Source organism: Ursus arctos, unplaced genomic scaffold, assembly GCF_023065955.2.
Source record: "Ursus arctos isolate Adak ecotype North America unplaced genomic scaffold, UrsArc2.0 scaffold_22, whole genome shotgun sequence".
Lineage (NCBI taxonomy): Eukaryota > Metazoa > Chordata > Mammalia > Carnivora > Ursidae > Ursus > Ursus arctos.
The window spans coordinates 20286130-20312444 of NW_026622897.1; the positions used below are offsets into that span (position 1 = coordinate 20286130).

The window sequence follows — 26315 nt, forward strand, 5'->3', positions numbered from 1 at the left end:
ATTTCAGAATAATTTTGTCTGAATCTAAAAAGAGAAATTTTCTGGGTATTAGTTTTAATTGTAAAATATATACAACATAAAATTTATCATTTTAATTACTTTTAAGTGTGGGTTCAGTAGTGTTCGGTACATTCACACTTTGTGTAATTATCACCATCACCCATTCTTAGTAGTTGTTCATCTTCCTACACCAAAACTTTCATACTCATGAAACAGTAACTCCTCATTTACCCTTCCCTACTAGCTCCTGGCACCCACCATTCTACTGTCCATGAATTTGAAAACTTCTAGTCCTTCATATAAGTAGAATCAAACAACATTAGTCCTTTTGTGTTTGGTTTATTTCACTCAGCATTTGTTTTCAAGATTCACCCATGTTTTAGCATATATCAGATTTCGTTCCTTTTAAAGGCTGCATAATATCCATTATATTTATAATTCACATTTTGTTTATCCATTTATCTTTTGATGGACATTTGAATTGTTTGTCCTTGTTGGCTGTTGTGAATAATGCTGCTGTGAACATGGGTGTACAAATATCTATTTGAGTTTGTGCTTTCAGTTCTTTTGGGTATATACCTAGAAGTGGAATTGCTAGTTATATGGTAAATCTGTTTTTAATATTTTGAGATGACCCCATATTGTTTGCCATAGTGGCTGTACCATTTTACATTCCCACCATCCTAGAGTTATAACAATATATTTAAAATTAACACCAACTTAATTTTGTCATGAAAGGACTCTAGTCCACCACAACTTTGCTTCTTCCTTTCCCCATCTTATTTTACTGATGTCACAAATTATGTCTTTATATATTATATACCCATTAACATAGATTTACAATTATTTTTTACTCATTTATCTTTTAAATCCTGTGCAAAAGTGGAGTTCTGATTGTTTTCTCCCTATACATAAGGCTTCATGTTTCTTTGGCTGTTTTTAATATTTTTTTTTCTTTGAATATGGAGGTTCCTCAAAAAATTAAAAATAGGAATATCATACAATCCAGTAATTCCACTTCAGGGTATTTACCAAAACAAAAAACAAAAAACCCACCCAAAAACACTAATTCAGGGGCGCCTGGGTGGCACAGCGGTTAAGCGTCTGCCTTCGGCTCAGGGCGTGATCCCAGCGTTATGGGATCGAGCCCCACATCAGGCTCCTCCGCTATGAGCCTGCTTCTTCCTCTCCCACTCCCCCTGCTTGTGCTCCCTCTCTCGCTGGCTGTCTCTATCTCTGTCGAATAAATAAAATCTTAAAAAAAAAAAAAAACACTAATTCAAAAAGATACATTCATCTTATGTTTAAGTATGGAGAGTATCCACCCCAACAGTGGAGATGGAGGAGCTGTGAAAGGGGCCGGAAAACTCTGGTAAGACAGAATGTTGCCCCCGTGTCCAGTAAGAAAGAGATGGGCTTACCAGATACTGACAGCATTACTGTGAGCTCTGAGGCAGTGATGGTGGTGGGGGCAACAGACCCCAGGCCCCATCCGTCTTTGGTGGCCAGACCCAGTAGGTTCACCAGGCCTATATTTGGGTTAGGGGATTGGTTTGAGTTGGAAGTGATTGGACGGGAGATAGTCTTACAGAACACAATCTAACTTCCAGTGCCCCTTTTTGCCACAGATAGCGCAAGGCTTTGGTGGTGGTTTGGGGTTGGGGCAAGCTCTTGCCTAGTGGCCCTGTTGGCTGCATTTAAAGCATGGTCCTGGTGAGCTTATGTGTGGGGCATTAGGTTTTTGAGGACCCTGGGAGCCTTGCCTGATGGCAGCTGCCAGTATCTGATATTTTGCCTGATTTCTTGAGTTTTTTGGGTTTTTTTGCTCCCCCTCTCTATTATCAAAGACCTTAAAGGCCACCTTAATTAAATCCCATTGTGGGGTTTGTGGGCCATCTTCTAGTTTTTGGAGTTTTTATGGATATTTGGGGCCAATTGTGAAATGAAGTGTAAGTGAAGATAGATCCTTTCTTTGTGTGTGTTGGTGGTGAGAGTAGTGTATCTCGTTACAGCTTTTGAAAGCCAGGAGTAGGAGGAGGCAGGGTTTTCATCGGGCCCTGGGCGACTTTTTTTTTTTTTTTTAATCTTTTTATAATTGATGGCCTTGAGGGCAGTGTTACCCATACCAGCCAGGAGGTAGATAACCATGTGGCCCCTACTCTGTCTATCGGGTGTATTGGGCAGGTAGTCCCAGTTGAGATCAATTTTGGGGACAATGATGGTATCAGTGGGGTTGTGGGTGGCATCCTGTTGATGGAGTGTGTCTGCATGAATTTGAGCTGCTGCTCAGATATGTTCCCTGTCCTTAGGGGAGAGGGTGGACAATAGGATGAATTAGATGTAGTAGGTAAGATTATAGGACTGGTTGATGTATAGGAATTCTTTTCAGAAGGTGGTAGGGTCGGTGACCAAGGAGCCTAAGCACTTTTTAATTTGGGAAAGGTCAGCAAGGGAGAGTGGCACATGAATGCAGACAATGCGTTTTGCCCCTGCCGTCTCCCTGAGGAGGGGAGTATGTTGGCAGGGGCATGAGATTTTTTTTTGAGGGGGATGGGGGAGGAGGCACCAAGGGATGGGCTGGAGAGGGGGGCAGAGAAGTGGGAGGTGGTAATGGCAGTAATGCGTCTGCCTGAAGTTGTAGGCAAAAGGTGTTTTTGGGAGGGAAGAGGGGGAGGTTTTGTTTTGAGGAGAAGGACTGGCAGGGTGAATAGGGTTGACAGAGAGAGGGTTTAGATTGGAGGTTGACAAAGGCCTGCATATAAGGGACCTCAGACCATTTTCTATTGTGTTGGAGGAAGTTTCTGAGGTCACGCTGTACTTGGAAATTAAAAGCACCATTTTTTGGCCAGCAATTATCATTATCTGGTTCGTAGTGTGGCCAGGCCATACTGCAATAGAAAATGAGATGTTTTTGGCTTAATGCTGGAGGTCAGGCCCAAGACATCTAAGAGGAGTGTTACGAGGGGGTTTTGAGGGGGTCTGACCCACGATGGAGGCTGAGAGAATGAGGATTCCAGTTCCCAAAGAAATGAAAAATATTAGATGAGAGGGGTGTCCCCAAAGACTTCTATTTTTTTAAGGAAGCAGCGGGGAGCGCTCAGAGAGTGTCCGCTGAGAGCATGCCGCCACCATAGCCTGGATGCCCGGCAGATAGAAGATATGAGAGGGTTCCAGGGATGGAGAAATGGGAAAACTCACCTGCATGAAGACAGCTGGTGTTGGATGTGATGTCCAGCAATGGGAAGTGGCCCCTGCTGGAGCCATGGGGCGGAGAAGAGAAGGCAACAGGAGGGGGAAATCTAGGCTGAGACAGGGTCAGAAGCAAGGAGCCCACCCAGATTGGAGAGTTAGCCAGGGGCGGGCTGCTGGTGCCCGCTGCTTCTCCTCTTGCAGGATGGTTTTCTCGCTATGGAGCCAGAGCCCTGTGTCCAGAGTTTCCGCACCAAAATGTTAGGTTAATCCCTGCAGTGAGGGGTGAAGGAGAGAGGGAGACAGCGGCTCTATGGCAAACACAGGTGTTACTGTGGCAACAGAACCCAGCAGAGGGCGTCCCCAGCTAAGGCTGGAGCCCACACTGCTGACAGGCTGGGGGCCAGTCCCAGGTTCGGGTGTAGGAGGCCAGTACTGCTGTCTTGCAGTGGGGAACATTTCTGTGGCTAGCCCTTGCTAGGGTCACTAAGGAGGATCGCCTTATTGTTAGACAGTTCTTTTGTCAAAGGGATGTTCACTATAGTGTTTTTTGTTTTGTTTTGTTTTGTCTTGTTTTGTTTTAGCAACAGTCAAGGCATGTATCCATTTCTGAGAAATCCGGAGATTTCAGTCTGGGCTTACACCATATTCAGGAAAGCCATCTAAGGGTTAGAAATCACATGGTGGTGTGCCCCACCCCCGAGAGGCAGGCAGAAAAGCTGGGGCTCCCCGCAGCCAGCCTGTTCATTCTGGGGTGGAAGTGCAGCCCTGTGCCTCAGCTCCCACTGGCGAGCCCTCCCAGCCAGGGTGGTAAAGCCCGATACTCAGGCCTGTGGCTCTGCCCTGCCTTCCGCTCCCTGGTCATGCACACGCAATGGGACCTGGCATCCCAGCGCTGCTGCTGCTGCTGCTCTCCGTCCCCTTCCTGCTGGGCTTCCTGCACAGGACAGATGCTGCTGGGCTTCAGGAAGGACGATGGGGTCTGGCTCTAAGTGAGCTGTGAATTGGTGGGCCACGGGGAGGTGAAGAGCAAGGCACAAGGGCCTAACCTTAACCTCAGAGGTGATCACAGCCTTCGCCCCCTCACCCCATGTGTGTCCTCCCCCTCTGCCTCCCCTCTCTGTTTCTTCCACTTCTGTCCCTGCTCTTCCCTTTCTCCTTCCTCCCCCCTTTCCCAATTTTACTTCACCTCCTTCCCACCTCAGTTCTAATCCCTGACACTCCCTGGCCCCTCAGGCCTTCTTGCTGAGAGCCCTCAATTTGAGTTGAAAGGGAGCAAAGAAGGTTTTGTGGGTGGTGAAGGCAATGTGGGCTCCTCTCAGGAAGGACTGGGGAGATGGTCATGGGACCATATGAGTGGGGCTGGAGGAGCTACGGGGTAGGACCTGACCTTTCCCAGGCAGCACAGTCCATCCCTGGGAGGAGATGGGGAGCCTGTCAGTCCTCCCAGGTATGAGCCAAGCACCCAGAAATCCCGTGCTTTCAGCCACCTCATCGGGCCTGGCAACTGGCCATTGTCCAGGCTGCCAGTGGCCCAGAGGGTGTGCTCTCTTCTGACCTGGGGGAAGGCAGGGCCCGGAGAGCCTCATTATGCCTGTTTTCGCTTTCCAATTTTAGAATATATCCAGCATCCAAAGGTCAACAGCTGTTGGGCTTTCATCACCCGGGGGTTTTCCCAGGCTGGGCAAAGTGCCATCCACACTGAAGGGAACCAACAGAGCTTTCTGAGGACAGACCATGAAGGTAAGGTGGGGCCTGAGACATCACCTGGGTGACCATTGCCTGATTTTGAGGCAGGTGGCTCTCAGGAGCCCTGGGATCAAAAGCAGAGAGATCAGGAAGGGTTTTTTTCTAAAAAGTTGCAAAAGGGGCCATGGCCAGAATGCATCATGGATTTCCCTGTGGGGGATTGCTTTAAGTTAATTTCCCCAGAGCTCTATAATCTGCTTCCTGGAATTATAATCTGGAAATTCCTTACAGGGCTTGGCATTCAGATCTTCCCTGCACACTCCACCCTTAAGCACTGGGAAAGCTCTCCCAGATCGGGGTTCTGTTACTGTATGCAAAATTAGTGTTTGAGCCAAGGGCCAAAATCAACATGGCAGTATTTAAATATCATCTAAGCATACACCTGAGAGTGAATAAAGGACCGTGAAATCATTTTTGGGGAAAAAAAGTTGCACAAGGGTCCTGGATCTGGTGCTGAACTGCCACTGGCCCTTGACTGGACCAACAGAGTTATCAGGGGAAAAGGGGCTTGTTGAGGGGTCCCTGGGTCTTTGGGGAGTCCCCACGCAGACTCAGGGATGGGAGGGACTGGCTATGCAAATTCCAGCGGAGCTTGTTTGTGGTAGTGCTTTTGGGAACTGGAGGCCTTGGGGGCAAGGTGAGGGCTTGGGGGAAGATGGCCCACTAGGGGCCCCCCATGTCCTTGCAGGGTGGTGGCTTGATCTTGGAGGCTACAAATCAGAGATCCTCTTCTCTTGTCTTCCTCTCCAGATGACAGTCTCCCATATGGACACCAGGACTGGGGGACCTCTCCGTGCCTGTCTTGAGACCAAGGGCTCAGATTCCTTTTGAATCCCCCAGTGACACTGTGAACAACTGTAGAGAGTTGGGCCATCTATGACCTGCTCAGTTATTCATTGAGCCCCTTTCTGTGCTCCTGTAGCCTCAAAGGATGAGGCCACCTTGCCCCTGTTCAAGCCCTGAAGCCTGGTCCTATTCAGCTCTGGGTATTGACATTTCCACAGCTTCCCCCACCAGATCAAGGCTTCTGTTTCCCATGGCACTTGGTGCTCTTTTTCTCAGATTCTTGTCTCCTCCCTTTCTCTCTCTGTACCTCCATCCCTCTCTCCCTTCTCCTATCACTGGCTGGAATATAACAAGCTCGTCCCCCTCCTTCTTTCCCTTCCTTCAATGCATATTTTCTGCCTGCTAGGCTCTGTAATTAGATGTTGATTTTAGAACAGCGAATAAAACAGACCTGATCCCTGCCCTCAATGTGCCTTCCATTTAGAGGCTCCTTTTCTGCCAGTCTGACCAGTGTCATAATGGCTCCAATATCTTGCCTCTCTCTTACTCACAGAACTTAGGGCTGGAAGGGACTCCTCCTGGCCCTTTGTCATACCCCCCCCCCCGACACACACAGACACACAGACACACACACACAGACACACACAGACACACACACACACACACACACACACTTCCTCAGTCTTTCCCCCTTTCCACCGTGTAGCTTTTTTCTTAATAAATCCTGTATCTTTTTAAGTTGATGTTGTTTGGAATTTTTGTTTTTATGTTTAAATTACATAAGTAAAATATTCAATTTAGAAAAAAGTATGAAATAGTGGCCAAAAGAGACATCACTAGCAATCCCATCCTATCATGTAGAGATATACCTTGTTTTAGGGCTTATGGTACACACCTTTAATTTATCACAATTTACTTAAAGTGCCTTTTTCTCCTGGTGTCTTCACGATTTGGTCTTTATCTTTGGTTTTAAGCAGTTTGGTGGTTGTGGTGGTGTTTTCAGTACTCATCTGTGTGAGATTCTTATAGCTTCTTTGGATCTGTGTTTTGATGTTTTTCATTATTTTTGGAAAATGTTGACTATAATGTTTTTAAGTATATATTCCATCCCATTTTCTCTTTCTTCTCTGCCTGGGAAACTGATCGCATATGTTAGAATGTTTGGTATTATCCCACAGCTGTTGGATGCTATGTGCTGGTATATTATTGTTATTATTTATTATTTTATTGTTATTATATCTACTCATGTTTCAGTCTCATTTCTATTGCCCAGTCTTCAAGTGCACTGCTTCTTTCCTTTGCTGTATTGAGTCTACTAATGAGCCCAGCACAGAAAATCTTTACCTCTGATATTGTGTTTTTTTATTTCTAGCATAGGACTCTTTTTAGAGATTGCATTTCTCCTTTCAAATTCTTCGTCTGTTTGTCTAAACTGTCTAACTTTTTCACTCAACCTTTTAACATATTTTAGTTGAGTTCCCTGATGAATAGTTCCAACAATGGGCCATTGCACAGTTCAGTTATGAGAATTACTTTATCTCTTGACAATGGGTTATTTTCTCTTTTTTTTTGTATTTGTAATTTTTAAATCAATGTTTGGCACAGTGGATAGAATTGTAAAGAATGAGATAAATAGTATTAACACCTAGAAATGGACATGCTTCTTCTTGAGTGAGGCTGTCAGTGTGAGGGGATGAATTAGTCTAGATGGGAATTGCGATAGGTTACACTTTATTGTTGCTGTTGTTACTTTCCAGGGGCCACAAGCTTCAAATTCCTCCCCTGTTGGAGTGCTGTTTTCTGGTGCCTTGGAGGGTGTCAGGGAGGGTTTCCCTTTGTGTTCATGCCCCTACCCCATTTATGTCTCCCTAAATTTGGTAAGTTTGTAGCTATGATTTAAGTGTATTTTCAGTCCTGCTTTCTTTCTTCTCTTCTTTTGGGACTCCAATGGCATGTATCTTCCGTTACAGTTTAATGGATCCCTCAGGCTTTGTTCTTTGTGTTTATATATACAGTTTTGGTTTTTGCTGTTTTTTGTTCTATTGGGTGATTTCTATTTTTTCTTTTCTATTTTTCTATCTTCTGGTTCATTCTTTCCTCTTTCCCCTCCATTCTGTTGATGAGTCCAATCCACTGAGGTTTTTATTATGGTTATATTTTTTAGTCCTAAAATTTTTATTTGGTATTTCTTTGTTTTTTTTTTCTTTGCTGAAACATTTTATCTACTGAGGCTTTCCATTCACTTGTTTCAAGAATGTTCATAATTCCTCATGGAAGCACATTTATTATGGTTGCTAAAATCTTTTTCAGATAATCAAACATATCTATCATCTCAATTTTGGCATAGATTGATTGTCTTTTTTTTTTCCTCTTCTTCCATTTAGTCTGGGCTTTTCCTGGTTCTTGATATGAAGAGTGATTTTTTGAAACTTGGACATTTTTAAACTATGTCCTGGACATTGAATCTTACTTAAACCTTTTGTTTTAGTTTCCTTTTTTACAACACTGTTCCAGCAATGAGGGAGAAAATACCTTGTTACTATCCAGTAGAGACAGATATCCAGGTTTCCCATTTGGCCCCCATTGACACCCAAGTTGGGAGGCCCTTCATTGCTGCTGTGCAGGTTAGAGTTCCAGCTCCACAAGTGGTCTCCACTGATACTATCATGGGGGCTGTCTCATTACTGCTGGGTAATGGGGAAACTCCCAACCCCACTATACTTCCTCTGATACCACTCCAATGGGAATGGGAACTCCCCATTATTGCTAAGTGCAGGCAGAAATCCTGGCTTTCCACATGGCCTATGCTGACAGTGTTTGGCAAGGGCCTTGTTTCTTACTGGGGGATGAAATTCCCAACTCCCTCTTTGGCCTTCTTTGACACAACCACAGCAGGGGTGTTGGGCTCCTAATTATAGGCTCATTAGGGTGGGAGTGCAGGCTCCTCACTTGGCCTTTGCTTGCTTTGGTGGGTATGGGACCATAGTTGTTTCTGTGGTATTTAGCTGTAATTGATTGGTTATTGTCTTTGATGGGAGGGAGGGGGAGTGTATGAGGCTTCCCTTTGTTACTGAGAGTGAGATGGAAACAGGAAGAAACCTTGGTTTTTTTCACTGCCACAGTAAAGAATTACAGGACAGCAAAACAAAAGTAAAGCAGAGCAAAGTTTTATTAAAGAGAAACAATGGAAAACACTCCGCCCCCCCCAACAGCCACAATTTTCTACCTTTATTTGAGTCAATCAAATACTTTTTAGTATTCCATTTTAATTTTTCCATTGGCTTTTTAGCTGTACCTTTGTGTATTTTTTAAAATGATTTTTCTCCAAGGATTACTGTATCTCTTCACACTGAATTAAATTAATATTGTACTACTTCACTTAAAAATAAGAAGTTTTTTTTTTTTTTAAAGATTTTATTTATTTATTCGACAGAGATAGAGACAGCCAGCGAGAGAGGGAACACAAGCAGGGGGAGTGGGAGAGGAAGAAGCAGGCTCACAGCAGAAGAGCCTGATGTGGGGCTCGATCCCAGATCGCCGGGATCACGCCTTGAGCCGAAGGCAGACGCTCAACCGCTGTGCCACCCAGGCGCCCCTGTTTTTTTTTTTTTTTAAGTTGGCTTCATGCCCAGCCTGGAGCCCAACATGGGGATTGAACTAACAACCCTGAGATCAAGACCCGAGCTGAAACCAAGAGTTGGATGCTTAACTGACTGAGCTAGCCAGGTGCCTTCAAAATAAGAAACTTCTGAAAGTGTAGTTCCAGTTACCTCCTTTTCCTTTGTGCTATTATTGTTATATATATATATATCTTTTTACATTAAAAAGAATTTTAGCTTTAAGCAGACATGGCTTTTAAAATTAGCAAAAGAAATAGTATACATGTCTTAAATTTACCACATTTATTATATCTGTCCTCCACATTTCTTCCTGTAGGTCAGAGTTGCCATCTGGTGTCCTTTTCCTTTAGCTTCCTTGAGCACGAAGAAATTACTTTAGCTTTTTTTTTTTGTTTTCCTTCTGTAGTACAGGTCTGTTGGTTGTGAATTCTCTTCCTATTTCGTTATATGAAAATGTCTTTGTTACCTTCATTTTTGAAGGATAATTAATTGTCTTGTTTGTAACATTTTGGCTGACAGGTTTTTTCTTTTATGGCTTTAAACATATAATTCTCAGGGTGCCTGGGTGGCTCAGTCGGTTAAGTATCTGCCTTCAGCTCAGGTCATCATCCCAGGGTCCTGGGATCAAGCCCCACATCAGGCTCCCTGCTCAGCGGGGAGCCTGCTTCTCCCTCTCCCTCTGCTCCTCCTCCTGCTTGTTCTCTCTTTCTCAATTTAAATAAATAAATAAATAATCTTTTTTTTTTTTTTTAAAGATTTTGTTTATTTATTCGACAGAGATAGAGACAGCCAGCGAGAGAGGGAACACAAGCGGGGGGAGTGGGAGAGGAAGAAGCAGACTCATAGCGGAGGAGCCTGATGTGGGGCTCGATCCCATAACGCCAGGATCACGCCCCGAGCCGAAGGCAGACGCTCAACTGCTGTGCCACCCAGGTGCCCCAATAAATAATCTTAAACATGTAATTCTCTTGTTTTCTGCTCTCCATTGTCTCTGATGAGAAGTCAGCTGACATTTGTATCAGTGTTCTCTTATATACATATTACAGTGTATCTTTTGTTTGGACCAATTTTGAGGTTTTATTCTTTATCTTTGAATTTTAGTAATTTGACTGTTATGTGCCTATGTGTTTTTCTATCGTGTTTATCCAACCTTTGGTTCACTGAACTTCTTAGATATGTAAGTTTGTTTTTCACCCAATTTGGGAAAATTTTGGCCATTATTTTTTTTAAATGCTTTTTCTGTCTTATTATCTCTCTCCTGTTCTTCTGGGACTCCAATTAATTATATGTTCTGTTGCTTGATATTGTCCCACAAATCACTGAGATTTTGTTCACATTCTTTGATATTTTTTTCTTCTGTTTTTCAAATTGGATAATTTCTGTTGAGCTCTCTTCAAGATTGCTGACTCTTATGTGGTCTCCAATATGCTGTTAAGATCATCTTGTGATTTTTTTCAGTTATTGTAGTTTCAGTTCTAAAATTTCCGTTTGGTTCTTTTTTGTAGTTTTAGTTTCTGTTTTGAGATTGCTTATCTTTTTTATAATTTTAGTTTCTGTTTTGAGATTCCTTATCTGTTCATTCATATGACACTATTTTCCTTTAGATTTTTGAACACATCTCTAATAGCTGCTTATTGCTTTTGTTTACTAATTCCAATGTCTGGTACATCTTGGGGTCAGTATCCTTTTTTTCTTTGCTATGGGTCACATTTTTATTTCTATGTCTGCTAATTTCTTATTATATAGTGGACATAGTGAATGGTGCATTTTAGAGGCTCTGGACTCTGTGTGTTCCTCTGAAGAGTGTTGACTTGTGTTTTCCTAGGTTGACTTGTAGTCCAAACTCTGTTTTCTTTGAGGTAGACAGCAGCACACATCTCTGCTCAGTTCTTTCAGCATCCAGCTGCTATTGTCAGACCTCCTGGAGTCAGAGATCAGCCAAGAATTTGGTCACAGTTTATACTCATTTTGAGGTTTAATTGTGGCTTCTTTCTTTCCTGGATTTCCCTAATTTGGTGGCTGCTCTGCCAGCCCTAATCTTTGTTCTCTGAATCCTCAAACCAGTCAACTGTGGGTTTTTGCCCTCCCTTGATATGTGGACTAAGAAGTCCTCTCAGGCATAAGACCACAGACTTGCAAATCTCACTTGGCACTCTTCCTATCTCTTGGGGGAAGACTTCTCTCCAGTTTCTCTCAAGGAACTTTCAAATAGTTCTTTCTTATTTTTCACCCTGTTTATAATTGTTATCTAAAAGATGGTTAGTTCGACCAAACTATTCCACTATTAATTAAAGCCAGAACTCCCTTCCCTTACATTTTGATCACATATTTGAACTTATTTCCTCAACATATGTAGCTATATTTATAGAATAGATTTGGCTAATATTTATCCCCTTCCCTCAAAAAAAAAAAAAGTCAATAATTTTAGTAGGATTTCATTTTTCTTCTTGACCTCAGTGGACCATATTTCTTTCTTTCTTTCTTTCTTTCTTTCTTTCTTTCTTTCTTTCTTTCTTTCTTTCTTTCTTTCTTCCTTCCTTCCTTCCTTCCTTCCTTCCTTCCTTCTTTCTTTCTTTCTTTCTTTCTTTCTTCTTTCTTTTTAAGATTTTATTTATTTGAGAGAGAGAGAGAGCACAAGTAGGTGAAGAGGCAGAGAAGAGAGAATATCCAAGCAGATTCCTCCTGAGTGGGGAGCCCCACATGGGGCTTGATCTCAGGACCCATGAGATCAGGACCTGAGCCAAAACCAAGAGTTGGATGCTTAACAGACTGAGCCACCCAGGTGCCCCAGTAGACCATATTTTAAGTTGAGAATTCTTTTGGGATTTTAGTTCCAGGTTTTGGGCCTTTATTTTTGAATGCCAGTTTATCAAGGGATGGTACTCTGTATCCAAAATAATTTTCACTCAGAAATTTGAAAAGGAGCCTGATGGAATCTCTGGACCACCACCATTTATTTTGGCTTGTGACAAACTCTCCAATTTGTCTTGCTTAGGATCCTGTAATCTTAATAATTTTGTAAAATTGTTTTCAGGATTAAAAGAGAAAGCATAAACAAACTGCTACATGCATCACATAGCATGGAGTATATATTCTGTAAGTGCTAGTTACCACTCTCTTCACAATCATGATTGTCTGCATGGAAATACGTATCCAAAGTCAGTGCCCAGCCCATTTGGTTTTAAGCAAATAGTACATACTTAAATCCATAGGTGAAAATATTAAATTAACCACAGTTTATATTTCTCTATTAAAGTGCAAAAATGTTTAATGTGTTGTCAATTTGGATAATCCCATATAAAAACAAATAAATATGAATGTAAGCATCACTGAGTTTTAGACAATGGAAATTAAAATTATATAGAGAAAAATACCTCTAATAATTGTTAAAAAAAAAAAAAGAAATTTGGAGATAAGTTCCATTGTCTTCTAGCCAACAGTTACTGCCAATGAAGAGTCTATTACCAATGTTTTTGGGAGAGGGTCCATGATGTGTGTATGTGTATGTGTGTACAATTTTTTAAATTTCACAAACAGTAAAATCTGTTTTTCAAAAAAATATTTTATTTGAGAGAGCGAGAGAGAGAACACGAGCAGGGGGTAGGGGCAGAGGGAGAGGGAGAAGCAGTTTCCCCGTTGAGCAGAGAGCCTGACGTGGGGCTTGATCCCAGGTCCCTGGGATCAGGACCTGAGCTGAAGGCAGACGCTTAACTGACTGAGCCACCCAGGCATCCCAGTATTCCAAGAGTTCTTAAGTATGAAATCTAAAGCCCTCTCCATAAAAGAAAAAATTGGATTTTATCAAAATCGAAGGCTTTTGCTCTGCACAAAACACTGTTAAGACCACCCAGCTGATCTCAGGAGGTCTTAATTAGAGGTGGGAGAGCAGTGGCAAAAAAGGGCTTGTGTTGGAAGAGAGGATTGATTTTGATCTTGAAAGAACTATTCTGCCTAATATTTATCATGTGGTGGAAACAACTCAAATTGAAATCATGCAGATTGGGTTTTGAAATCCGGCCCTGGCTCAATGTAACACTGTAACCATGGCAAGTTTGGAACATGATGTACTAATAAATAAATTCTATGTATTTGTAAACTAAGGATGATTCTGTCTTTCTTGTCTGCCTTACTGGACTCTTTGCTGAGGATCAGATGAGACCATGTATGTGAAGACACATTAAAGAATATAACACTAATACAAGATGAGAGAGGCACTATTATAGTATTTCCACCTGCTCCTCTCTACTGAGATGATCCAGTAACATTGTGTGAGAAAAAGATTTATGCAATATGACCTACTATATATTTATATAGCAAATAAAAAAGAGTCATTTTATTGTTATGTTAAGAGTAAACTCAGACTGAAAACTCAAGAGCCAAAAAAGGGGTGAGTTTTGGACACCATCCCAGGATGGTAGAAGGGGTGGGGTTTCTATTGTGATAGAAATGCAGGGGGTCAGGGAAGGTCTCACAGTATTGTTTAAGCTACCCTGCATTTCTCTCTGTGGTCTCTGCCCTGGGGGACCCCTCCACTTTGATGAATGTGGAGGGATTTAAAACGCATCCACTGTAGTGTGTGGAGAGGAAGCAAGCTCAGGCTGACCCTGCAACTGGCTGATGGGAAAAGAAGTCCGTCTCCAGTCTATATTCTTGACCATGCAGAATTTATTGAGAAAGAAAAGAATGTTGGGAGATGGGATAAGGGAAGGGCAGACGACAGAGAAGAATGGGTAACGGGGCATGGAGAGGAGAGGAAAGGTGAGATATTTGAACATCCTGTCTGACGCTCAGGCGGAGCAGATGTGATTAGTTATTGACTGGGAAGAAACAAAATATAAATCGAGCCCTGTAGGGTGATGGAGAATTTTTGCTGCCTGAGTCAGGGCAGGAAGCAAGGGCACAGGCTTCTAGGTCTTGTTGCAAAAAGATTGGTTCCGACAGCATATGATTTGCATCCTGGTTCCATGGGAGAAGAGGTTCATAGATGGGCACATGTTCTCACACCCCTGAACCATGAATTGGAGTTTTCCACCTGAAAGAAGCAGAGACAGACTGTAGTGAGCAGAAGGCTTCCTCCTCCGACCTTCGCCTTCATCCATGGTCCCCAGTGTCCCCGTGCAGGCACGACCAAGACCTCTAGCTTGTATATTCTTCCTCCCCCTCTCCTTCCAACTGTCTTTTCTGGGCCCTTCCCCACATCTGTTGTCCACTGCCTGCCTTGAGGGACTAGACAAACCACAAGGGAAGTCAGGCAGTGTGGTTCACCGGATGGCAGTAACCTTATTTTGGGGATGAGGAGTGAGTATAAGGGTAGAGAGTATGGGAATATAGCAAGATAGGTCTGGCAACCTGTGAACACTGACTGATAGACAATTCTTTATTCATGTATTCAGCATTTACTAAATGCCTAAATGTGCTAAGTGCTAGGAATATATACCCATGAACAAGACAGACACAGTCCTGAGCTTATGTTATGGTCAATGTCTCAACATCTCAAGGTGGTGCAACTCATGCATTTCTTTTACAGGAAGAGACAGCCAGTCTCCCTGTCTCTTTTTAAGACACCATAGACCTGCTGGGAAGGGCCTCTACCTCCCCATCAGTAACAAGAATTCTGCTCTTAATTCTTGAAAGGATAAGGTTCTCCTGACTCTCCAGTTTCTGGGGAATCACAGCTTGACCCCGCCTTGGGCTCCCACCACCCCAGTTGCTCCCAAGAGTACTCAAGTTAGTTGATGTGTTTCTCTGGCACAGACTGTACTATGAAGTCTCCACATACCTTCAAAGATCTTCTTTAACATGCACTGCTGGGAATTCTGAGTGGAGCAGACTCCCTCTCCACGAAGACATTTTCCTTGATCATTCATATATGAGCATGTGTGGCAATTTAATATTGGGCCTGCAAATTTAAGATAAGCCTGATGAAATTTCCTGATGGACCAGGCAGAGAGCCATGAGTCACAAGGAGAGGGATGATGGACAGCAAGTAGCCTGGATACAACACATGTCATTGTTTGGTTCTTTGGACATTTGAGGGCCCTGAATCTGATAGATCATAGTCTCTCTTCTGGACCAGGGGCAATTCCTTCATTATTACTGCTTCATCTATAATTTTCATTGCTGAAGAATCCCAAATTTCTCTCTATAATACTGATGTTTACTCCAATTCATATCCCCACTGGCTCCTGCCACGTCTAACTCCATAGGAGCCAAGTAGAGCTTTAATCACATGACTGGCTCCCCTTTTTACTCCCCCATCATACTCTCACCCACAAGGCACACTTAGAGTAAGAACTGACTGATTAATAAGCTATGTTAGAATGCTCTAATGTTGCAAACGCTGAAAGAGTGACCGTTCTCCGTTTTCAAGTTGACCTTCAACAATGTCAATTTGTCACAAAGGACATTCTTTTTGAAATGCTTCCATTTTGCCTCTTTTATTATCTCCATTGCCAATTCCCTAGTTAAGGAAGCGTAAAGAAATAGGAAGCATGTGAGCTTCGAAGTCAGACCAACTTAAGTTTGAATCCAAGGATTGCTACTTTCTAGCTATGCGCCGTTAGCCCCACTTCTCTCATCTGAAGATTTGGAATACTACTTCTTATGCAATGGGAGGAAATATGAAGTGCTTATGTCTGGGAATATCTTCAGGGGTCAAACTCTGGATCTTGTTTTCCTTTCTTGAACAACTCCTTTTTTAGTAAAAGCCCAAGAATTGCAGTTGTGCTGGGAACTTCTTTATGACTAACAGACAAAAGTGTGTTCATGCTCTATTTTCCGTGTTCAGACAAAAGAAAGCCACCAGCTTCAGGGCTAGTCGTCTCTTTCCAGAGTTTGCGAGGCATTCTAACATAGTTTGTTGAGGCAGATTAAGCATGAAGCTCATGAAGGTTAGTGTCCCATGAGCCCCTTCCAAGGGAGCCGTGGGCATTTATATTCATAATTTCTTACATTGAGTGAAGTTGGAGGGACTGCAGGCATTTTGTATTTGTGTTATTTTATTTTTTTTTAAAGAGCCCTCAAAATGGTTTAGCCTTCAGGGCTCCACAAAACGTATATCCTGCCTCCTGGTATTATTGTAAAGAGATGTCTGTGACGTGTTTGTGAACTAGTCTTTCTTCTATGCCCTCTCCTTAAAGGTGGGTTTCTTAATGTGCTGCCTATTTCTCCGCTGAAGTCAAGGACTAGCACCCGTCCAGATGCACCTCACCTGAAAATGTGCCTCACCTGAAAATGTGCTTGAAGGTGGAATGCCTGAAGGCTGTTCACCCAGTGGCTTTTCACCTGACGCCTGTTCACTTGAAGCCTGTTCAGCTGAAGCTTGTTCACCTGAAGCCTGTTCACCAGAAGGTTTCTCACCGGAAGCTTGTTCACCTGAAGGCTTTTCAGCTGAGGCCTGTTCACCGGAAGGCTGTTCACCTGAAGGCTTTTCAGCTGAGGCCTGTTCACCGGAAGGCTTTTCACCAGAAGCCTGTTCACCAGAAGCCTGTTCACTGGAAGGCTTTTCACCAGAGGGCTGTTCACCTGAAGGTTGTTCTCCAGAAGTGTGCTCACCTGTGGTGTGTTCGCCTGAAGTGTGTTCACCCATAGCATGCTCACCTGAAGTGTGTTCACCTGAAGCATGTTCACCTGAAGTATGCTCACTTGAAGTGTGCTCACTTGAAGCGTGTTCAGCTGAAGTGTGCCCGCCCGAAGCGTGCTCGCTTAAAGTGCTCTCGCCTGCAGAAGTCTCATATAAGGCCTCACCATCTGAAGGGTTTCCGAGTGAAAAGTACTCACCTGAAAATTGCTGAACTGAAGCTTGATGGTCCATAGAGCCAGGAGGCTCATCAGGCTGACCTGATGCTCCTGGGATGGAGAAGGAACAGAAGAGAGAGTGAAGGTGAGAGAAAGAATGTCCAGGACAAAGACTGCTTTTCTTATGCAGTAAGGCTAATATGGGATTCCTGGGTTTCCTGTGTGCCTGGTCAGGCATCTGAAGGTATTGCAGATGTTGGAGGAAATCAACCCATTACCCAAGAGACCATGAAGGACGGAGGCGTTAATGAAACACACGGAGACCGCCTCTGGCATTTAAGAAAGTATTTTAAAGATCCACGTTATTAAGAAACATACAGGGGGACCCACTCACCCATGTACCAAAAGCACCCGAAGGGAAAATGGTGTGCCTCCCCGACAAAGCCAGCATCAGGAAATCAGTGTGCCATCGATCACATTATCAGAAGTCTACCACCAGCCCTCCCTCCGGTTCCTCTCTGGGTGAAAGGCAGGAAGGACGAAAATACAAAAGGGAAAGAGAAAGCAACTTGGTTCAATAGATAAGTAATTCTAGCTGAAATTGAAGGTAGAAGATTTTACCCTTTGGACAGGATAATTTTTAAACCAGAGATGACAAATATCTAATGAACCCACAAAAATGATCAGACCGGATTTAAGACATTTTTATTTGGCAAATTCAAGTTCTTTCTTACACTGTGTCCCCAATCCATGTGGGTTGGACACTCAAAGTTGGGATCAGTTATTAAGATAAAAACATTCTTTGCATATTTATTTCTGAATTGAGATTCCTTGTGATGGACCATTTGTACCGACTTCATGTAGTTGCATGAGTTTTCCTTCTTTCTGTCTTTCTTTCTTTTTTTAAGATTTTATTTATTTGACAGAAAGAGGCAGTGAGAGAGGGAACACAAGGAAGGGGAGTGGGAGAGGTAGAAGCAGGCTTCCCACTGAGCAGGGAGCCCGATGTGGGGCTCGATCCCAGGACCCTGGGATCATGACCTGGGCTAAGGCAGACGCTTAATGGCTGAGCCACCCAGGTGCCCCAGTTGCATGAGTTTTCAGTAAGATAAATTGTGAAGTGCCTAGTGTATTGCCTAAGTGTTCAATTAATTTTATTTTTCTCTCCTTCCCACTTCATACTGGGACTTAAGAAAACTCTTAGCCAGTCATTCTCTTCTGGCCAGTCCCTTCTACCTTGAATCCATCTCACCAATGACTATTAGACAAATATTCTTTAGGTAGGACTTTTCATTTTATTGAATGTAGCACCAAACAATTTGATTATTACTCTGTGATTAGACTGAGTAACCCAGAGGAGGGTGGGTAGACTATAAAGACTGAATTATTAATCCTAGCCAAAAGCTGAGAGGAATGACAAGATCTGTTGAGGACAAGGTAGCCTAGGGTGCTGAATTACCCTTATCTCTGTAAGAGTCCTGCCATAGATACATATATTCTGGGTAATTCACAGTCTTTATAATTGATGACTTTCTGAAAGACTAGAATTAGAATATGTTGATAAAGGAAAGGTAAGGTTTGGAAAGGCTTTGGGGAGGTTTTTATTTTTAAAAGTTGTTGCTGAATATTATCTGCTTGACTGATTCTTTTAACAGTTAACAGAAGTTTTAAGAAAGAGATTTCTGATGTAGAAAGGAAGCTTGAAAGAGCACATTCATTTCTTAGTCGTTCTTAGAGTTGATGACTCACTGCTTCGCCACGTGGCTGGTATATACTACCATCTGGTAGCTATGTATCTACGTTTCTGAATCAACTTTTGACAGTCTAAAAGAGCAAAAACCAAAATCTCAGACAACCAACATTACGGAAAACACTTTGTCACTTAGCCGACAGTTCAGAGCTCATGGCCTCTCTCTTCTCCTCTAGGAGGAATGAGGGAACACAGCCCATCATGAATGAGGACCCTAAGGGGGTCCTAGATGGGTAGAACCTGGCCATGAAGGAGAGACTCTTAGGGTCTCTGGCCCATATCCCTGCTGTGCTCTGAGACGGCTTTCTGGGTACATCACATTCCCATCTCCTTGTATCTTTCCTTGCTACATTAACTACAGAAAGATCCCTTGCACTCAGTTCCTTGGGACAAACCTTCATTGGACTTCCACAGAACCATTAGGCCTAGCTTCTCATCTCACAGAGCATCAGGTACAAATGGTGAGTGGCTGAAAGAAGTAGTAGGAATGAGACTGTGCCAAGCCAGCAGGCTTCTCTGATGGTAAAGCCATTACGAGGAGGAATCAACTGGCTCTCAGAGTTGAACTGGTTCAGCTATTTCTGATTCTGAGTCAGATTGGTTTGGGTAACTAATATTCTGGTCTTCTTTCTTCAAGGGCTGGAAGACCTGAAAGAAGTCTCCCAGAGCCAAGATAGGGGACTCACCTCTGGCACATCCAATCAGATAAAGACTCATTAGTAAGAGAAACTTCTTCATCTGGATTTTGGGAAAGAGGAGACCCTGGCGTAGGGCACCCAAGAGCTGTGAAGGAAAACTGTGAGCAGAAGCTCCCAATGCTAAGCTACAGCTCCTGAGAATTCTAGAACCTCAGAGACCACCCATGTGCCTCACAATGGGTTGAGCTCTGAGGTTCTCATGTTGGCTGCTCAGGCAGGATGGCTTTCTAACAAATCAGGGCGAACTGTGCGAGTGAAGGCTGATTTGCCATGTATAGCATGGTGTATGGGGGCTCTTTGCCCCATCCTTAAAAAAAAAATCATATTACCAAAATAACATATTCTCTTTGTAATACATTTTAAAAGCTATTTATTCTCTTTTTGAAATGTTCTTGACAGTGAGGTGTGATTGGCTGATTATTTTGTGTTTGGCCCTTTGAATCAGCCCCTTTTTTTGGCCCTGGAGGCTAATCTCAATTGTCTTGATCCCCTGACTGCTGATGGTGTTCACACTGGATTTAGCCAGTGGAAGATTAGAGGGGGAAATACACACACACACACACACACACACACACACACACACAGATTGAGATAAAAGTATTTATTCTATATTCTTCTTCCTTTTCAGCCATGGTTTTTTTTTGTTTTGTTTTGTTTTGTTTTTGATTTTATTTATTTATTGGACACAGAAAGACACAGTGAGAGAGGGAACACCAGCAGGGGGAGCGGGAGAGGGAGAAGCAGGCTTCCCACTGAGCAGGGAGCCTGATGCAGGACTTGATCCCAGGACCCTGGGATCATGACCTGAGCTGAAGGCAGACGCTTAATGACTGAGCCACCCAGGCGCCCCTCTGCCATGGTTTTGACACTGGTTGGGTCTTGACATGACAAAGCTTCTGTTGGGTTTTCTGTCTTCTATGGCTCCTGCTCTCAACCAGGCTATGGTAACATGTCGGTTGGGGCAGGAAACTAATGACAAATAAATGATATGGGCCCGAAAAAGGATCAACAAGAGATTGTTGAAAGCTGTGCCTTGAGCTGTCATTTCTCTCAAGGGGGTAGAATATGGATACAGTGAAGCATCCACCTGGTAAAAAGCTAGAGCTCTTGGGGGTTGGTGGCAGAGATGCTCTGGCCTCACCTCCTACTTCTTCCCTGCCCACCTCCCTTGGGCCACTTTGTTACATGTAGGACTGAAAGCTGGATCCAGAATAGATGCATTTATCACTCCTATAATTGTTCGTTTAATATTTATCTCCTCCTTTAGACTCTAGGCTCCTTGAAAGCAGGGTCCCTGTCTGTCTTGATCACTGTAGTATCCCTGCTACCTAGTGGCAATTTTGCCACAAATACGTACTTAATAAATGCTTTCTGAATGAAGGAATGGATGAATTGCCTTTTCTGGGCCTCTCTCTGCCTCATAGAGGAAAATTTATAGAGAGCTCTTAGAGTGGGCTGGCTTAAGGTTGTGGGTCAGCTGGAGAAAGCAGGGTCACCAGGGGTCAAAAGTTGCAGAGGGAGGCCTACCCTACTTGGCATGTGTTGGAGGACAAAACTAGGATTTGTGGGTCTGAGGCTGGGCTTCTGTGGATGGAAGAAATGCATGAAGGAGCAGGTTGTTGATAATTTTTTCTCCATGTGGAGAGAGTCTGGAGAAACAGCTGCGGGATCATACTGAGTTAGACTGTTGTTGATAGAAGCAGTGGAAATTCATGGAAAGGGAGAGGCACTATGTATATCACCCACCAGCTGTTTAAAATTTGGTGGCACCCTTTTTTGCAATTTTCAGAACTCTCTGGAACATTGCTCCCTCACCCTTCCCTAGTCACAGTATTGAAAGGCAGGACCTAAAGCCTGAATGGCCTCTCCTTAAACCTCAGCCTCCAACTTTTTCCTCCCTCTTTTTCTTAAGGTTGGCCTTACGGAACTGTATCCCAATTCCACCCAGGCTGGCTTTCCTTAGGCTGTACTTTGGAAAGTTTCTCCCTGTGTCCAGTGGTCTGGCACTTCGGAGCCAAACCTGCACTGAGTATCTGAGCACATTGTATAAAAAAACATGGAGTGATGGAGAATTTGCTGTGGGACCAGAAGTGTTCCGGAGCTAAGATGTCCAGAGGTGTTCCAGTCCCTGTGTCCTTCCTCTGCCCATCTCTGCCATCCTAGATGAGGGGAACCTCCAGTTTCTAAAGGCCCGAAGTGAAGCGAAGAACCCGCTAGGTCAGCCCTGGTAATATTTACAGCCTGTAGCCTGGTTTAAAAAGAGCTGAGCCAAATGGTCTTCTCCCAAGGGCTTGCGGGGGGAGCACAGAAAGAGAGAGACAACTAGGCTCCCTAGGAATAGTCTTGTCTATGGAGAGCTGAGAACCTTTCACTTGACCAGCTTCTTTGTGTGGTGGTGACTTAACCCGTGATGTGCTGGGAACTGGCTTGAACTGACTGATGAGAGCTGATTGGTCAAGTTTCAGGAATTCCACAAGCTGGTTGTTGAACACAGATATTTTTAAAATTAACATATAAACTGACAAATTATATTAGAAACAAAGGTAAGAAATACTCAAAACCTCATCACTTCTTAATTATTTTATGACATTTTACTATTTACTATCTGTGCTCATAAGGTTGTTTAGTACTATTGTATCTGTATGAAGAAAATACTCTTTTTTTTTTTTTAAAGATTTTATTTATTTATTCGACAGAGATAGAGACAGCCAGCGAGAGAGGGAACACAAGCAGGGGGAGTGGGAGAGGAAGAAGCAGGCTCCTAGCGGAGAAGCCTGACATGGGGCTCGATCCCACAACGCCGGGATCACGCCCTGAGCCGAAGGCAGATGCTTAACCGCTGTGCCACCCAGGCGCCCCGAGGGAAATACTCTTAATGCTGGGCACATCTCTTCTCAACTCCCTGGTCAGTGATGTCAGCATGGTAGCTGAAAATTGCCATTTGCACCGTGGAAATCCACAAATGCTACAAATCAGGACTTCCCATCCAGCCTTGCCCCACAAGCCAGTTGTCAAATGTTTACCAGCACACCAGGGGGCTGACCCATGTACGTATAACCCGGGGAAGGTGGCCAGCTTGTCTTGCTCTGCTGAAGGCCCCACTGTGAAGGCCATGTGTGCCTTGGCTTGCTTTGCTGTGAAGGCCACGTAGAATCCACCATTTTTAACCATGGAATACACTAGAGAAGCTTTACAAGAAGAAAGTACCCAATTTTGTAGACGAAAGTACCCAATTTTGTACCTTAAGTAGTTAGTAGAGGACACTGATGGAAAGCAGTAAAGATAAAATCCATCATGACCTAAGCAACATTCCAACCCATGTGGTACTTACAGCCAACGTCCCTAGGAAAGAGTACCCATTTGGGTTTCAATTCAGTTGGGTACTGGTTTCAGCCAGCTTCCAGTGGAAGTCTTGTGACCAGAAGTGACTAGACCATGGATATGAAGGGGCTCACATTAGACCAATGAGGAGGAAACCTCACACAGAAGTCTTAGGATTGGCAGCTGTCCTGGTGACTTAGGTGGCTGTCCTGTACCCAAGACAGACGACTTTCTATAAGGACAGGAGTAATGGGAGGGGCATCAAGTTTCTGGGTCTTATTACCATCCCAGCCAGGGTACTAACTTCCAGCCAAAAGGCCGGCTTCTCCTCCCCATGGAGTAGCCACGGGCTAGAGGATTGCAGCCTGAGCAATGGGCATGAAAGTGCTCCAGTAAGACCGTACTCTCTGAAAAGCCCCTGAACGAGAGAAAAGGATGAGAAGAGAAGTACTCACCAAGTTTGCACCAAAGCTCAGGGTCCAAATGCAAAGATTCAAAGCCCCACATTGGGCACCAAATGATGTGGTTTCTGGAATATAAGTAAAGTTTGGTGGGGTGGGATCTAAAGCCTATGGCCAAGATAGAATTCTTAAGATGTATTTGGTGTAAAAAGGTGCTTTTATTAAGGCACAGGGACAGGACCTGTGGGCAGGAAGAGCTGCTGCCCCAGGCTTGTGAGGGGTGGCTGGTTATGTATTTGGGGGTTGTGAGTAAGGAAAAGGGCGCCTTTCAAAAGAAACTTCCTATGCTAAAGAGGACCTACAAGAACAACAGAGGCCTTGCCACTGTCCGCTTAAGGTTGTCTTTCCCTCTAGCAAAGCATTAACATTAAGACAGTTGGGAATTTGCTTCTGGAAGTTACGTTCTTGATAAGAAGGCTTTCTTCTTGTAAATCACTAAGACCTTTGTAAACTGAGGGAGACTCCTGTCCTGCAGGAGTGTAATCTCTCTAAGTTAACCATTTGCTTTCCGTCCCTTGGCTTTAGGGCAGTGGGGAGTGGCTGAGGAATGTCACACAGACCCCACCTGGGGGGCGGGGGCTTGCGGGGTGTCAGCCTGTGCTCTGTCCTCAGCTAGCCCTCTGTTCCCTCCTCAATATTGTTCAAGTATTCAGCAGTAAGTCTGGGTCATAGCAAGCTTGCTATCAGGTCATACGCTGTTTTGGGATGACATAGCTGTCTCAGCCTTGTCAGACTTCAGAGGTGGACTGGGGAATAATTAGACCCCTATGGAGTAAGCCCTTTATTTCAGCGGGTTTCCCGTTCTTAAGCTGGGAGAGATGCAGGGGAGAGCAGATCCGTTCACTCTTGAGTTCTGCATTTGGGTAAGGGTGGCCCCAAGGTCTGGGGTGTGGCTAGGGGTGCAGAGGAGCCTGAAGCCAAAGCTACAAAACTTTCTTTTCCCAGATCAGTGTTTGTTTTGTGTTTAAAGATTTTTGTTTAAGCAATCTCTACACCCAACATGGGGCTTGAACTCACAACCCCAAGATCCAGGGTTGCTTGCTCCACCCACCAAGCCAGCCAGGCACCCCTCCAGAGGAGTGTTTCTAAACTGCGTTCCTCACCGTATAAACACACCAAAATGTCTAGTCTGGAATGCAGGCTGCCCAGAAAATAAACCCGTTAGGTAAACCCCCGTGACAAGGGATTGAGGAGAGAGAGAGAGAATGGGAGAGGGAGACAGCGGCTCTATGGCAGACACAGGTGTTACTGCGGCAACAGAACCCGGCAGAGGGCGTCCCCAGCTAAGGCTGGAGCCCACGCTGCTGACAGGCTGGGGCCAGTGCCAGGCTCGGGTGGAGGCCAGTACTGCTGTCTTGCAGTGGGGAACATTTCTGTGGCTAGCCCTTGCTAGGGTTACTAAGGAGGATCGCCTTGTTGTTAGGCTGTTCTTTTGTCGAAATGTTGTGGAAAAACTAAAAATCAGACCAGCGAAAGACCAAATGACATTTGGAGAAGTAGGAGAACTCAGGTTTATTCTAAACCCGTGGACCCAGATGAGCTCATGCTCCAAATTCTGGGCCCCGGGCCACAGGGTTCCAGGGCTTTTATAGGGCCCTGCAGACAGTCAGCTTCCAAGGGCTACACTGACTGCTGGTCAGTGGGCTTAAACTAGGGGACTGGGGGCTGCTTTAGGTGGGAACGGTAGTGCGGGGAGCCTGTTCCCAGAAGCCTGTTTACAGAAGCAGAAATGGCTGATTATCTCTTGCTCCCAGGAAGGCTTCTGGTTATCTCTAGCTTATTGTTAGTGACTTTCCATTTTGTGGGGCCTCCTGGCCTGGGACTGCTCAGGGTCATTTTCCTCTTCAAGAAGGGAAGTTCACTATACTCTGTGTGTGTGTGTGTGTGTGTGTGTGTGTGTGTGTGTGTGTGTTTTAAGCAAGAGTCAAGGCACTTATCCATTTCTGAGAAATCAGGAGGTTTCAGTCTGGGCTCACACCATATTCAGGAAAGCCATCTAAGGATAAGAAATCACATGGTGGTGTGCCCCACCCCCGAGAGGCAGGCAGGAAGCCTGGGGCTCCCCGCAGCCAGCCTGTTCATTCTGGGGTGGAAGTGCAGCCCTGTGCCTCAGCTCCCACTGACGAGCCCTCCCAGCCGGGGTGGTAAAGCCCTATACTCAGGCCTGTGGCTCTGCCCTGCCTTCTGCTCCCCGGGCCTGCACACGCAATGGGACCCGTCATCCCACCGCTGCTGCTGCTGTCACCGATCGTGTTGCTCATCACCTGTTACATGCTGGGATACCTGCAGAGAAGTCGAGCGTCTGGGCATCATGGAGGACCTATGCGACAGGCTGCAGGTGAGCTGTGAATTGGTGGGCCACGGGGAGGTGAAGAGCAAGGGCCTAACCTTAACCTCAGAGGTGATCACAGCCTTCGCCCCCTCACCCCATGTGTGTCCTCCCCCTCTGCCTCCCCTCTCTGTTTCTTCCACTTCTGTCCCTGCTCTTCCCTTTCTCCTTCCTCCCCCCTTTCCCAATTTTACTTCACCTCCTTCCCACCTCAGTTCTAATCCCTGACACTCCCTGGCTCCTCAGGCCTTCTTGCTGAGAGCCCTCAATTTGAGTTGAAAGGGAGCAAAGAAGGTTTTGTGGGTGGTGAAGGCAATGTGGGCTCCTCTCAGGAAGGATTGGGGAGATGGTCATGGGACCATATGAGTGGGGCTGGAGGAGCTACGGGGTAGGACCTGACCTTTCCCAGGCAGCACAGTCCATCCCTGGGAGGAGATGGGGAGCCTGTCAGTCCTCCCAGGTATGAGCCAAGCACCCAGAAATCCCGTGCTTTCAGCCACCTCATCGGGCCTGGCAACTGGCCATTGTCCAGGCTGCCAGTGGCCCAGAGGGTGTGCTCTCTCCTGACCTGGGGGAAGGCAGGGCCCGGAGAGCCTCATTATGCCTGTTTTCACTTTCCAATTTTAGGATATTTCCAGAATGTAAGATGGAATGCTAATGTGTATTTCAATGCCC

General features: G+C 44.6%; 1 protein-coding gene across 1 annotated transcript; it reads right to left on the bottom strand.

The window, feature by feature from the left end:
- Positions 1-14251: 14251 nt before the first annotated feature.
- Positions 14252-19569, bottom strand: ACRV1 (acrosomal vesicle protein 1). The gene is made up of 6 exons (XM_044386485.2): positions 19518-19569; positions 17124-17192; positions 16666-16868; positions 16572-16605; positions 15124-15243; positions 14252-14376 (listed from the first exon to the last, which is right to left on the bottom strand). Exons 1-6 carry the CDS (start codon positions 19567-19569, stop codon positions 14252-14254), a joined length of 603 nt encoding a protein of 200 aa, XP_044242420.1.
- Between the last annotated feature and the right edge of the window lie 6746 nt (positions 19570-26315).

Excerpts from the sequence above, each read along its gene's own strand:
- ACRV1 (XM_044386485.2), bottom strand. The coding sequence starts at position 19,569 with ATGAAGAAGTTTCTCTTACTAATGAGTCTTTATCTGATTGGATGTGCC. Across the intron at positions 17,193-19,517 it reads TCTGATTGGATGTGCCAGAG|GAGCATCAGGTCAGCCTGAT; the intron begins GTGAGTCCCCTA and ends TCTCCATCCCAG. Across the intron at positions 16,606-16,665 it reads AACAGGCTTCAGGTGAACAA|CCTTCAGGCATTCCACCTTC; the intron begins GCTTCAGCTGAA and ends CTGGGTGAACAG.